Raw genomic sequence first — 14,225 nt, 5'->3', positions numbered from 1 at the left:
GTTCAAATGAAACCTGACGTGACCTATTGCCTAAAACAGACACTAGGGAGCTGCTTGAGTGGAAGGTGGGGGAGCCCAGGGAAGTGGGAACCGCAGAGTCCACGGCCTTGAGCGTCTCCTGTTCTTGAAGCTAAAGCTCTTTCCAGAGCATTTCAAGGCTTGGAGTCAAGTCAGAGCAGGGAAAGGAGGAAGTGGGGCCTCTCGTGGAGTCCTGCCCAAACACTTGTTCCCCTGGCTGCAAAGTTCAGTCACCTGCACTTGAGTTTTAGAAAGGCCACTTTTTAAAATACATATACAGTGGGGCCTTGACTTACGAGTTTAATTCGTTCCATGACGGACGGAGCTCGTAACTCAAATTACTCGTATATCAAATCAAAAAGTGAACGAGTGAGACACGTGATGCTGGGCTGATGTTGTGGCGTTCACTGTGACATTCGCTGTGCCAACTAGCGGTGGGGTATCTGAAGCTGGCTCGTAACCCGAATTTTAGCTCTCAACTCAAAGCAAAAAATCGGCCGAGAGACGGCTCGTATCTCGAAAAACTCATTAGTTGGGACACTTGTAAGTCAAGGCCCCACTGTATATTTTTATTGGTTTCAGAGAGCAAGGGAGGAGAGAGACAGAGATAGAAACATCAATGATGAGAGAGAATCATTGATCAGCTGCCTCCTGCACACCCTCCACTGGGGATCAAGCCCACAACTCAGGCATGTGACCTGACCGGAAATTGAACCATGACCTCCTGTTCATAGGTCGATGCTCAACCACTGAGTCATGCCGGCTGGCAGAGAGTGGGTGGTAAGGAGTGTCCAGGTCCCACTGTGGGGCTTTCTGAAGTCCTCCTTCCAAAGGGAAGGGAGCTCAGGTGGTGCTCAGAATGTTGCTAATAGGCTGTGAGCTTCATCTTCCAGGTGACCCGTGGACAGCAGGAGAAATCAGGAGGCAAAAGAGGTAACAAATCCATCCTCACAGAGCTATGTAAACACAGAGTTACTTCCCCTTGGCCTTCCAGAGTCACTGACAAATTCATTCCACAAATCTACACTTGAGGCCAACTGTGTTCAAGGCGACAGGCTAGGGTGATAAACCACGGTTAATGTTTGCCTCCTCCTCTTCTTCGACAGTTTCTAGCCTGTGCCTCCTGGGATCAATAATGGGGCCCATTAAGGAGTGCTGGGCTCCCAGGCCCACTGTGCAGTTTGTGGGGAGGGCAGGGCAGAGCTGGACAGTTCATTCTGTTCCTATGGCAGATAAAGGTCCCTCTTTGCTCTCTCAATTTCCATTGCCCATCTCTCCACGGCCCACGGAATACTCTGTCCCAGAGCACAGTGACTTGTGGCCTCTGAGTGCCTTTCCCGATTCCCAGTAGTTTGACTTCCTGGAATGCCACAGCCTAACTGTTACATCAGTGCCAGAGGCACAGCTTGGTAGGTTTGCAACCTTGAAGTCATCTTCGCTTCCACTTGTCTTCCACTCCCCACAGGACCAGCCCCAAAACCTGTTGAGTCTACTACCCCCATCACCACTCAAAAAAGATCTAAATATTAACAGAGTTTAATAATATTATTTCACTGTGACGTTTATTAAACCACTGATTTGGGGACAAAAATTAATGACATATATTTCCAAGGAAGTCAAGATTTAATAGTGATAACTAACTTGGAACAGCAAGGAATGTGGAAAGTTGCCACTGGCTGCATGATATCCTTGAGAGATGACAAAATAAGACAATACTGTTCTGATAAATCAGCTGGTTAACCATCTGACTACAGTGAAAAATCAGGGTGATCCTCAGTTCTCAGCTACTTTTCAGTCTAAAGCAAACAGATGCATATTTTTCGCTTAAGAAAATCAAGCTGTGTAGCCCAGCCAGTGTGGACCAGTGGTTGAGCATTGACCTATTAACTGGGAGGTCATGGTTCGATTCCCAATTAGGGCACATGCCTGAGTTGTGGGCTCGATCTCTAGTGGGAGGCGGCAGGAGTCAGCCAATCAATGATTCTCTCTCATCACTGATGTTTCTATCTCTTTCTCCCTCTCCCTTCACCTCTGAAATCAATAAAAAAATATTTTTTAAAAAAGAAAAGAAAAGCAAGCTGTGTTGAGGAGGTTCTGGCTGAGGGGAGCTATCAGGCAGCACAGGGCACACCGGGGGAACTGCTCAGTGTCCCCACACAGTGACCTTATGTTGCCGAGACCTTTGAATCTGAAGAATATGGTTTGAGTTTAATTTTTTTGGATGCAAAAATTCACTCAAAATGTGTTTAAACAAAAAAGCGTTTTTAAAAAAATATAATTTAGGGAGAAATTACAGGAGTCACATGGGGGGTGAATTGCTGATAAACCAGTCAGATGGTCTATATACCGTGTTGGTCTTTTGTAGTTGTGGAATTGGACTAAAAAAACATTTTATTTTGGAATAATTTCAAGCATACTGAAAAGATACAGCTATAGAAATTCCATATCTGTGTTTACTATTTATATGGACACATAGTTTCATTTTTTTTGAGCCATTTGAGAGTAAGTTATAGGTGTTAATGCCTCTTTACTACTTAATATTTCAGTTGTGGATTTCCTAAGAACAATAATGTTCTCTTACAAAACCACACATAGCCATCGAATTCAGGAAATGTAACACTGATTTTAATCTCTAGATAATATTTCGATGTTGTCAGTTATTCTCATAATTTCCTATATGGCTTTTCACCCCTCCAGTACAGGTCTGCTCCAGGGTAACGAACGATACTATATTCAGTTGCTATAGATTTCTTGTTTTTCACACCATAAGTCCCTTTTTATAGACTAAGATAAGGAATGCAAAGATAGACGTAGCCTTTTATATTAGTATTCCCTCAGAGGCTTTTACATATGGAGTTTCACATGCAAAGGAACTTAATAAGTAATTATTGATTTCTATTTCTTGAGAAAAAATTCAGAGAAGGAGGGAGAAGATGATAATACAGTTTTACTATAAATAAATTTGGAAAATTCTGAAATAAATAATAGTAGGGCAAACACTATAAAGATTAGGAGGGAAGAAGTCCACCTAGAATTCCACTATGAAATGTTCTTTCCAGCTTTGGTGGAGAGGGTCCTAGAGAAATCTAGTATTATATGCCACTAAATAAATGTTAACTGAGGACTCACCAGGTGTCCTGGGTGTCCTTCTAAGGAAAGCCCACACCTTGAAAAAGAATCAATAATGGCAGAATTTTAGGTATTGAGGAACTTGGACGGGTTGGGATCAGGGGTGGGGTGGGGGGTGGGAGAAGGCTACTTATACATCACAAATCTGAATGTTTTCCCATGGAGAGGCCAAGCTGATTATGGCTATACCTGCTCTAGAGTAGTGCCACTAAGAGATTATTTAAAAACTAGCTTCTCTCACATGTACAGAGAAAAGTACCCAGACCACTACAACGGTGGGCTGAGGTGCTGGGAAAGTCGCTCATTCCAAGGAAAGCTTCCAGGGCAGCCGTGGGCAAACTACGGCCCCGTTTGAAATGAATAAAACTATTGAAAAAAAAGACCGTACCCTTTTATGTAATGATGTTTACTTTGAATTTATATTAGTTCACACAAACACTCCATCCATGTTTTTGTTCCGGCCCTCCGGTCCAGTTTAAGAACCCATTGTGGCCCTCGAGTCAAAAAGTTTGCCCACCCCTGTTCTAGGGGCTGCAGCCCTAACCATGGGGATGAGGGGCCCTGAGCTGGTTACAAACACTGTCTGGCTGTTTCGACTCCCATTCTGCTGCCCACTAGGCAAATTTCTTCGCTCAGCTGTGATGCCCTTGCCTCAAAATGATGTTTTTGCTTCTCTTTGGCACGGCTGACTCAGATCTTTCCTGATACCCAGTCCCAAATGCACCAGAGAGGTCACCCTCTCGGATGGTCATTTGTCCAGAGGTGTGACCTTGCCTCCTATCCCTTCCATCCAGAAGCCCATTTCCACCTACAGCCAAAATTCCCTTTTGTTTCCATAGCATTTGCTATCACATACAGATAACCAGGGCCCCAGGGTTATCTATGAACTCAGAGCTATTCACCTAGGCTGCTCCTCTCCTACTTCCTGGGTTAATATCACCACCAAATGAGGAGCCAAGGGCCCTGGCTGGGTAGTTCAGTTGGTGAGAGCATCGTCCTGATACCCCAAAGTTGCAGGTTCAGTCCCTAGTCAGGGCACATATAGGAATCAACCAATGAATCCATGAATTGGTGGAATAACAAATCAATGTTTCTCTCTTCCACCCCTCCCCCACTTCCTCTCTCTCTAAAATCAATGTATAAATAAATAAAATTTTTTAAAAAAGAGAAGCCAAGGCACAAAATGGAGACTCTAGACTTACATGGGTCTGTTTCTGTGCTGTTTAAAAACTCACGGAGGAACACAATGAGGAATCTATGATGTCTGGGTTATGTAACCACACAGATAATCAAGACTTGGCCTTATTAAAAAGGATGACAGTGTAACTGACAAAAGGCACTGTTTATTAGATTTCTATCTTTGAAAATAATTTTTCTCTATGGTATCCTAGAGCAGGAGTCAGCAAGCTATGACTAGCAGATCAAATCTCGGCAGCCACCTGTTTTTGTAAATAAAGTTTTATTGGAACAGCCATGCCCACTTGTTCACCTGTTGTTTAAGGCTGCTTTCCCACTAAATTGGCAGTATCAGAGACAGACAGAAGAGACTGAATGGCCAACAAAGCCTGATGTATTCACTCTCACCCTTTACCAAAAAAGAGTGCCAACCCCTGTCTAAGAGCAGTAGGCACTGTGGAAGAGAAGGAGGTACCTGTTGACCGGCAGGTGTTGCCTTGGGACATGGCGGTCGTCACTGTTTCCGTGGCGGCGTCTCTGACGGCTTGCTCCTCACTCTGCAGGAGGGTGAGGACACACCTCCAAAGGGCAAGTGTATCCTGCAGTCCTAAGGTGACAGAAAGGAATCCAGTTACCTAGGATGCAATTTACAAGCAGGTACAAATACCACTTCAAATGCATGGTGGAGAACAGAATTTAATGAGCAACTGTCATTCCTGTTTTCCTGGGTATTCCAAGAAAGGACAATCTGAGAGTCAAAAACAGAGAGAGAGAGAGAGAGAGAGAGAGAGAGAGAGAGAGAGAGAGAGAGAGAGAGAGAGAGGGCCCTAAGGGGGAAGGTTTTAAAGTGTCTTTTCTTCTTTTTTTTTATTTTGAGGGATGAAGGTTTCTGGAGGCAACCAGTCCTAGGCAAGGCCCCCCAGAAGGTGCGGCCTGGCTGACTAAGGCCCTGGGCCTAAGCTGTCCACAGTGACTCACAATTATCAGGAATGAAACATTATGCATCAAGGGTGCTTTGGGGAAACTAGCCCAGTGTTGATATGAGTGAGTGAGCTTATATATTCTAAAAGCAAGTTTCAATCAAGATTATGCTTTGGGGGTAAGGATGGAAAAAAGGGCAGAAACCAGGATTTAGGTTCCCATATCATGTCTCTGTGGGTCCTACTACCTGACCGCCATTACTCCTCGGCAGGGACTCTGTCTAGCCCAGTGGTCGGCAAACTGCGGCTCACGAGCCACATGCGGCTCTTTGGCCCCTTGAGTGTGGCTCTTCCACAAAATACCACGTGCGGGCACGCACGTACAGTACGATTGAAACTTTGTGGCCCATGTGCAGAAGTCGGTATTTTGTGGAAGAGCCACACTCAAGGGGCCAAAGAGCCGCATGTGGCTCGTGAGCCGCAGTTTGCCGACCACTGGTCTAAGCCACTGGTCTAGTCCCTTGCTAGGTGCTGCTGTGGACCATGGAACCAGAAAAGAGAGTGTTTATCTCTGAGCACCTGAAAACAACATTAAGTCAAGGACACAGGGCAATGAGAAGTCAGGGATGGAAATGTGTGGCTGGGACTCAGCACCAGGAGAGATCACAGTGGACCGTTGTAACCAAAGCAGACTTCATGAGGGAGGTGGGCAGGGTCTCACAGAAAGGGCACATGTGCAGATGGAGTGGACCAGGCTTGTGGAGGATCACGGTGGAGGGCCCAGGAAGCCCGCCACTCTACATTCCTGGCCTTCAATGGAGAACCAGCTCTGTCCTAAGAGCTCTCCTTAGCCCATCCTCTCCCTATCTGTCCACAGAGAACCTGGTATCAGTTACTGCCACTTCAGTCAGACCAAGAACAGCAATGGCTTCCTCTGTGGTTCTGGTCTCTCTTTTCTGTTATAAATATGGCTTTAAATATTACTCAGTCTTTCAGAATTTACCCATTCTAAAGTTCTCTAGGGTTTAATATTTTCCCTTTAACATGGTCATTTATGCCTTCAAGAACCTCAACCTTCCCTCTAGTCCATTTCAATTTTTCTTTTTCCTTAAATGACTTTGTTCTGTCTTTGACTTGTCTCCATGCACTTTTATGTCCTTTGTCTCCCAGTTTGGTACCTATTTCTCATATTCTGGTAGGTCATCAGCCACCATGACCTCCTTCCTTATTGCCTATAATGATATAACCAGTTCCATAATTATGAATCATTGGCTTTTTCCCAAGACTCAGTTTCACTCAGGAATACCATGGTATTCCACACATTTTGCTTGATAGGAGCTAGGGTTAGTTAGAGTAGCCAAAGTCACCCCAAAAACATGCCGCAAAATATTACTCTCACTGGACAAACTTCACCAAAGTTTATAAACCTTGGTTCTTATTCCTCTGAGCCCAATGATTAAATCACAATCACAGAAGGTCCCCTTTCAGTCCCTGTTTGGGTATAAAGAGAAGGCCTGCAAGTCACTTAGAAGAAAGAATTAAAAAAACACTTGTGCCCTAACCGGTTTGGTTCAGTGGATAGAGCGTTGGCCTACGAACTGAAGGGTCCCAGGTTCGATTCCAGTCAAGGGCATGTACCTTGGTTGAGGGCACATCCCCAGTAGTGGGTGTGCAGGAGGCAGCTGATCGGTGTTTCTCTCTCATTGATGTTTCTAACTCTCTATCCCTCTCTGTAAAAAAACAATAAAATATACTTAAAAAAATAAAATAAAATAAAAGGACACTTGCTTCCCAACAAGTTCCAGGGACATGAGACTTTATTGGTCTGAACTCCAACACTTCAAATCTGAACCTCAACATCTAAAAGAGCAACTCTCTCCTTTATTCTTTTTAAAAAAGTTTTTTGTTAATCCTCATCCGAATATATTTTTTCCATTGATTTTTAGAGAGAGTGAGAGGGAGGGGAGGTGCCGGGAGCCGGTCCATCCTTGCTGTTTCAAGGGACCTGGCATATATGGCATACTGTTCTTAATATGTTTGCTCATCTTCTTGGCACTATGTGTTTTAACCAAGGTCTCTGAGAAAGGTTGTTTCCCCTGGTAGGGATTTTCCCCTGAAGTTAGGGAGGGAATAAAACCTCTTAACTAAGTGCCAGGTGGGTAATTAATCACTTTAACTACAAACAATCATGCTTAAGCTACATAATCTTTACTCCCTGGAATGGAGATAAGAAACGCCCTAACCTTTGGAATAGAGATTGATAGGATTGGAATCAACTGGTATAAATACAGATGTAAGAAGACAGAATGAAGAGAGACAGAACCTAGGCACAGAACCTACACAGAATGTTCTCTAGTGACAGAAGAACTTCGCTGGAGAGAACATGGCAAAAGATCCTGGACAGAAACTGGCCTCAGAACCTAGAGACAGAACCTAGCGAGAGAACATGGCAAAAGATCCTGGACTGAACCTGACTACAGAAATTGGCAAGAGAACCTGACTAGAACCTGGTGACTGAACCTGGCTGGAGAACCTGGACAGAACCTGGCTGGAGAACCTAGCGAGGGAACATGGCTACAGACCCTGGCTGGAGAACCTGGAGAACCTCGCTGGAGAACCTAGCAAGACAACATGGACACAGAACCTGGCTGGAGATCCAGAGCAGAACCTCTGTGGAGATCCAGACCAGAACTTGGCTGGAGATCCTGGCTAGAGATCCTGGCTAGGCTGCTGATCAACTGAACGCTGTCTCCGTGTCATTCCTTCTTCGCCAACTCCGTCCACACCTTTGGGGACCCCTGGACCCGCTGGGGTTGGACCCCGGCAGGGAGGTAGCAATCTTTCCAGTCACTTAAGCCAGAAGCCTGGATGTCATCCTTGAATCTTCCTTTTACATGAACCTCAATACTAAGTCATGTTGATTCAACAGCTGTCCTTTCTTTTTCCTCAATGCCACAGCTTCCCACTGACCCATTCATTTCTCACCAAGATCCTTACAACAGGCTTCCAGGAAGAGGTGACGGTTAGGCCTAGTCTTGAAAGACAAATAGAAGTCAGTCAAGCAGCACTTTGTTTGCAGAACTGTTCCCTCCTGATGACTCACAGGGCCCATGCTGGCCCATGAGAAGGGAGAGGGAGGCAGGGCACACAACGGGAAGAGCATTATAATCCATGTCAAAGGGCATTTAGATTTTATCCTGAAGGCAATGGGAACCCACTCGAAGGTATTCAGCGTGAAGTGAAATGATCAGATCTGTACTTTAGAAAGACCACAAAAGCTTTTGGGAGCATAAAGAGAATGGTTTGGGGGTCAAGACAGAAAGAAAAGAGGCCAGCCTTGGTTGGGTGCTCAGCTGGTTGGAGCATTATCCATACATCAAAAGGTTATGGGTTTGATTCCTAGTCAGAGCACACACGTACCTCATTTGCGGGTTCGATCCCGCTTGGGCGTGTATAGGAAGCAACAAATCAATGTTTCTCTCTCACATTGATGTTTCTCTGTCTCTCTCTCAAAATCAACAAAAACATATCCTCTGCTAAGGATTAAAAAAAAGGAAAGAGGCCACTTAAGAGGCTGTTGGTGATCAATGATTAGAGTAGGAACCGAGAGGATGGGAATGCACTTGAAAGATGAAAAGGTATAGTGAACACGGTCATTTTTCATCTTCCCTTCTTTTTCAACCTGGAGTATCTAGTCATACTCTGAGCACATTTAGTGCAATGGATACCCCTCTGTTCACTACACTTACCAAGCACGGGATGGGGGTTGGTGAGGAAAAATGGTGTGGTGCTGGTGAGGACTTCAGCGGCGGCCAGCCTGGACTCCGTGGGAAGATGATCTCCACAAGATGAGACGACCAACTGAACCCACTGCTTCAGTTTGGGGGCCATAGAGTCCCTGGTCTGAAAGCACAACATTTAGAGCAGTTCAGAGGATGCAGTCATGAAAAGAGGGATGCGCTATATACACCAAACCGGATCTGCAAATTAGCTCTTGCCACAGTGGGAGGAAGGGTTTTCCAGCTGTTTTTCTATCTCAACTAGGAAGAAATAAGCAAGCCCAGGGAAGAACATCTGGCTTGTTGTTCAGTAATACAGAGTCACTATAACTGGCAAGCAAGTTCCCTGAGTCTTTTCAGGTGCACATCAGGTTATCAGAAAACTGGTGTATTTGATAGCTTCAGTAACGACAAAACTTTTTTGGGAAAGACTGTGGCAACAAAAGTATTTATTGTCCCCAATAACCAGATGCTTCTATCTGTAATAAAAGAACTTCAGATTTTGGCTGAGTATATAGGGACCCAGCTAAAGACACATTTCCCAGACTTCCTTGAATTTGGGAGCAACATGTAATTAAGTTCTGACTAATGGGATGTCATTGGAAGTGGTATCTGTGCACTTTTCAGGTCAAACCTTAGGAAATAGGAGTGACCTTCATTTCCTGCATTTTACTTCCTGCTAGCTGAGTAAGGACAAGGTGATGGGAGCTGGAGGAACCCTCTGGGACCATGCTGAGGACAGCAAACATTAAAGCTAACAGCTGGGGATCCAAACACAATCAAGCCACCCTATCTGCTTTGACTGCTTTGACCTTTCTTAAGCCACTGTATTTATGAGTTTCTGTTACATTTAAAGCGGTTATCCTAACTAACATTATTATTTAAACAAAGCCCCATTTTTTAATAGTAACAGTTTTGCGATATAATTTACCCATTTAAAGTACTAAGCAATTCAGTGTTTTTTAGTATATTTACACATATGTGTAACCATCATCACAGTCAATTTTAGAATATTTTCATCACCAAAAAGAGAAACCTTTACATTCTTTACTTATCATTCTCCATCCTGTCACCTGCTCCTTCCCCTAGCCCTAAGCAAGTCATCAACTGTCTCTATGGATCTGCCATTTCTGGACATTTCATATAAACTGAATCATACAATATGTGCTCTTTTGTGACTGGCTTTTTCACTTAACATGTTTTTTTTTTTTTAGTGTTTTTTTAGGTTCATCCATGCAATAGGATGTATTTTTATGGCTGAATAATTTCCATTGTATAGACATACCATATTTCATTTACCCATTCAGCAGTTGATGGACATTCAGCTTGTTTTTTGTATTTTAAATTCTTGTATTTTTACTTTTTCTAAAAAGAGGTTAATGTTGCAAATGTACTTTACTTCCCCCGTCAATGAAACTTCTTTAAATTTTCAAAATGAGATGACTGGCTCTTCAGGCTATCATAGAACTAAACTGATGAGCACCTTAGACGTCAAGGAAGAGTCTAACTCCCAAGGCACAAAAAAACCCAGGTTTCCCCAGGAACTTTTCTTATGCATTTCTCTGCAGTTCCGTTAATTTTTCTCTCCCTGGAAAACTCCCAATTTTCATAAAATATCAGTTTATTCAAGTACCAAGCAGTGTCGTTAAGATTCATGTGACAAATGCTTAAAAAGGGCTTTAGATGACAGTGATATCTTTTGGCTGCCCTATAACCACTTTCTTAGAACTTGTTTTTTTTTCCCTCTGGGCTGTAATTTTTTTTAGCAAAATTTCCCTTCCTACAAACATCCCCCTACCCACAACACACACAATTGACTTTTTTTGCTTTTTGTATGCTAATGAGCAGCTGGCTTTGGACCCCTGGCCTGCCTTTGAATAACAGCCCAAAGGAAACCACTATCTACTTAATTCTCACCCTCTGGTTTTCTCTCTCAGCCCCAGGTTCGCTGAATTTAACAATCTCCTCTGTAAAGTCTTTCTCAGCTTCCAAACACTCCCTCCCTCCTCTGTATTCCCACAGTCTCCTCCCAACCAGAGCATTTGATGGCATGATTGAACACTCCTTTCTCTCATTAGACTGTCCCTCCTGTCTCTATTCATCTTTGTGTCTCCAGGACCCCTCTCAGCGCTGCGTTATTGTAAGGCATCAGAATCCGCAATGTCATGCTGACACTAGCACAGTGTGGTGATGTGTGACCAAGATCCTCAGGTAATTTCATGGTGGTACTGACTGCCTTCTACATATAATAATTCTGTGATGTGGCATCTTTCTCATCTACCCCTCAGTGTGCATGCATTTGTCTTAAGGCTTCTTCCCAGGAAGGTCTTTTGATTACTGTGGTTCCACCTTATCCCCATAGGACATATGAAACAGGTGGGGCACACTGGCCTCCATGCAGCCAGCTGGGCCATGTTTTGGGGGAAGAGTCAAGCCACAGCAATATATTTTCATACTTAGTGACTATGATCTAATCTTAGTGACTTATAATCCTTGATTATATTATATTCAGCCCCTCCTTAGTCTAGGTAGAAAAATTAGGAAAAAAGGGGTCTAGGTGTGTATGTGTACGTGTGTGTATTGGTGAGGAGGAGGTTGTGCTTTCTCATGGCCTCTAATCAAATGTGCCCCGAATAAGAGAAAAGAAATGTCAAAGGTGGCGCTCAAAATCCTCTACAAGTTATACCCAAAGTGAAAAATCAACATGAACAATATTTCTGTAGAGGTCACACAAACACGGCAGAGCTTCTGCCTACTGACACCTTCCAGGTAAAAAAAGCACAAAAATCTAGACCCGAGATCGGGGCAGAGTTGGCCTTACCTCTTCACTCGTCCGCATATGGTGGACAATCACTTTGGAGGCAAGCCTCAGAGCTGCACTCTGAATTTCAGACCTAGAAAAAGTAAGCCAAAAACACCCCCCAAATTAAATCAAGCATATTTTATATAGAGACGGTTTTTGCAGATAGTCAGTAATCTATGTGGATGTGAAGGCTGGAAATCACCTCGTGGCTATACAAACACCTCCAGAAGTTATTACCTTTTGGTTATTAACATGATACTCTGACATCTTTCTATTGCTTAAGCTTAGAACATGCTCCTAAGCTGAGACTGAAAAATATAAGGCCTGAGTCTAGGTTAGGACTATCTTCAAATTCTTACGTGTAAGTGACTGATGGGTCACCGAGGAACCCAGGTAGCACAGCAAACATTGGGGGCAAACCTTTCATTGGAAGCAATATCCATGGTCCAGTTCAAGAACTCCTTTGGGGTTAGATGGATACAGTGTTCCGTCTGGTGAAGCCATTCACTGGGGTCCATGCAATGGAGAATTTTCAGTATCTGTGTGGGCCAGATCCATGAAAAACAAAACAAAAACCTCAGGAAAAGGTCTTCAGAATCTAAATGATAATCACTTACAATAAGGGGGGTGGCCTATCTTTCAGAAAGCTCCCCCTGATTTATTTCCCTCCTAATACCTTGGGAGACCAAGACAGGGTGGAACAGACACACCCGAGGTGCCCTAGTGATCTGTGATCAGAGCCTAGATGTCCAGATTCCTAAGTCAGTGACCCTTCCTTTTGATTATACTTTCTAGGTGGCTATCTGCCCCCAGATAGCCACGTCAGCAAAGACGACCCTCTGACACGTTCTGCAGCTAATTGTCAATGCTGTTCCCTACAGCGTTGAGTGGCTTATTCTCAATCTGCCTCTGGTCTGTCATCAATAATATCATCATCAAACACTTTTCTTAGTGCCCACCTATGCATGGAACCATGCCAAACACCACACAAGAGTCTTTGTCCTGATGCTGAATCTCCTTCTGATTGCTCCTGGAGAAGCCAAAGCCAACCCTGCCCTCACGATCTGATCACTCCGGTGGGTTCATCAAAGAGTGTGGGCGTGGAAGGGGGCATTCAGTACATCAGAGGCTTTACCTTACAGAAGCATTCTGGGTGATTTTCCTTCATTGCCAACATCAAGAACGTCCCTCCCATATTCCACAACAAGGGTGGCAGTTCCTTCTCTCCTAATCCAGAGGCTGCTGCTGAAAACCTTTCCAACAGGGCTTCCAGTGTCAGCAGGCGCACGTCAGGGAAAGAAGACTCTAACAGCTGAGAGAAGGAGATGGGAATGTCCCGTGTCTGTTCTCCAGCCTGGACTGCCACTGCCCACACGGCAGCGATGGCTAGTTTGGTGAGGCTCTGGAGGTACTGAGGTAGGCCTGGCACCGTGAAGGTATAGGGGAATCCTGTTATTAGCTCTGATCTTGAGATGATATTTCTGACTTCCTCCCATATGCCAAGATGCTCCAGAACTAAAAAGCAAAAAAAACAAAAGTAATCACTTCATTCAAAGTTCCACAAAAGGACTTGGGAAAACACAAGCCTCCAGATACACTAGGTGGGACTATCAGATATCTTTTCTGAGTACATTTCACACATATGATATAGTAAGTGACTTGCCCACTAAGGTTCAGGCTTCTGGTCCAGAAACAATTTCTATTTAGGTAACTCATACTATTTAGGTAACTCATAATTTCCCCCCTGGGGGACAAAAGGCATTCCTATAGGAAGATGTGCTCCTTGCATCCCTCCCCAACATTTAGTTAATATGAACTCAGTAACCTCTTAAATCACCAAGCCTCAAAGTTGAGCTGCTCAGATCCCCTCTACAACACCTCTTCTCAGAGGCTCTTGGTCAAACCCTACAGATATGGAGCTCACATGACAGACTATTCTATTGTTAGTAGGTGTACTGGCCTATTTCTACATTTTGAGGTTCCCAATGAGCCCTTTAGGCATTTGAATACAGTATTATGTCCCTTCTGTCTTCTCCAGACAAAACACCCCTACTTCCTTCAACTATTAACCATACAATGGGGTTTAACTTCTCTCACTATTCTAACTGCCTTCCTTCCTTTGGACATACTTCACCCCCTCTTAAGGAATGGCCCCAGAGAGTGGAACATGACCCTTTGTGTGGCCTGGCCAGCTGGACTATTACTTTCCCTGTTCTGACACTAGCCTACGGGAGTTGCATCACACTGTTGAGTCATGTGAAGCGGAAAGCCCACTGGAACTACAGCCTTTTCTTGCTTGCTTGGTCTACCAATGATGTGAGTCATCTTTCTTCCACCTTGTACTCAGAGCTTAGACCTAGGCTTCTTCCTTTGTTTTAAACCCAAGTATATCCTGATAAA

At 44.1% G+C, this 14,225-nt stretch overlaps 1 protein-coding gene and 1 pseudogene across 2 annotated transcripts in view; both read right to left on the bottom strand.

Moving 5' to 3' along the window:
- Positions 1 to 14,225, bottom strand: part of LOC308525747 (ferritin light chain-like) — a 1,112,779-nt pseudogene that overhangs the window by 250,053 nt on the left and 848,501 nt on the right. The gene's annotated exons all lie outside the window — the stretch shown is intronic.
- The window catches only part of THADA (THADA armadillo repeat containing), a 304,865-nt gene that overhangs the window by 40,015 nt on the left and 250,625 nt on the right, over positions 1 to 14,225 (bottom strand). The window contains exons 32-36 of the mRNA XM_081101482.1: positions 12,961 to 13,340; positions 12,246 to 12,364; positions 11,844 to 11,916; positions 8,993 to 9,146; positions 4,799 to 4,930 (exon numbers count right to left, since the gene is read on the bottom strand). Coding sequence (XP_080957608.1) covers positions 4,799 to 4,930; positions 8,993 to 9,146; positions 11,844 to 11,916; positions 12,246 to 12,364; positions 12,961 to 13,340 — 858 coding nt within the window. The remainder of the gene's footprint in view (positions 1 to 4,798; positions 4,931 to 8,992; positions 9,147 to 11,843; positions 11,917 to 12,245; positions 12,365 to 12,960; positions 13,341 to 14,225) is intronic.

Source organism: Myotis nattereri (genome assembly GCF_964212035.1).
Source record: "Myotis nattereri genome assembly, chromosome: 10".
Lineage (NCBI taxonomy): Eukaryota > Metazoa > Chordata > Mammalia > Chiroptera > Vespertilionidae > Myotis > Myotis nattereri.
Note: the sequence above shows the minus strand (reverse complement) of the source record. Positions and strands in the feature narration are given on the sequence as shown.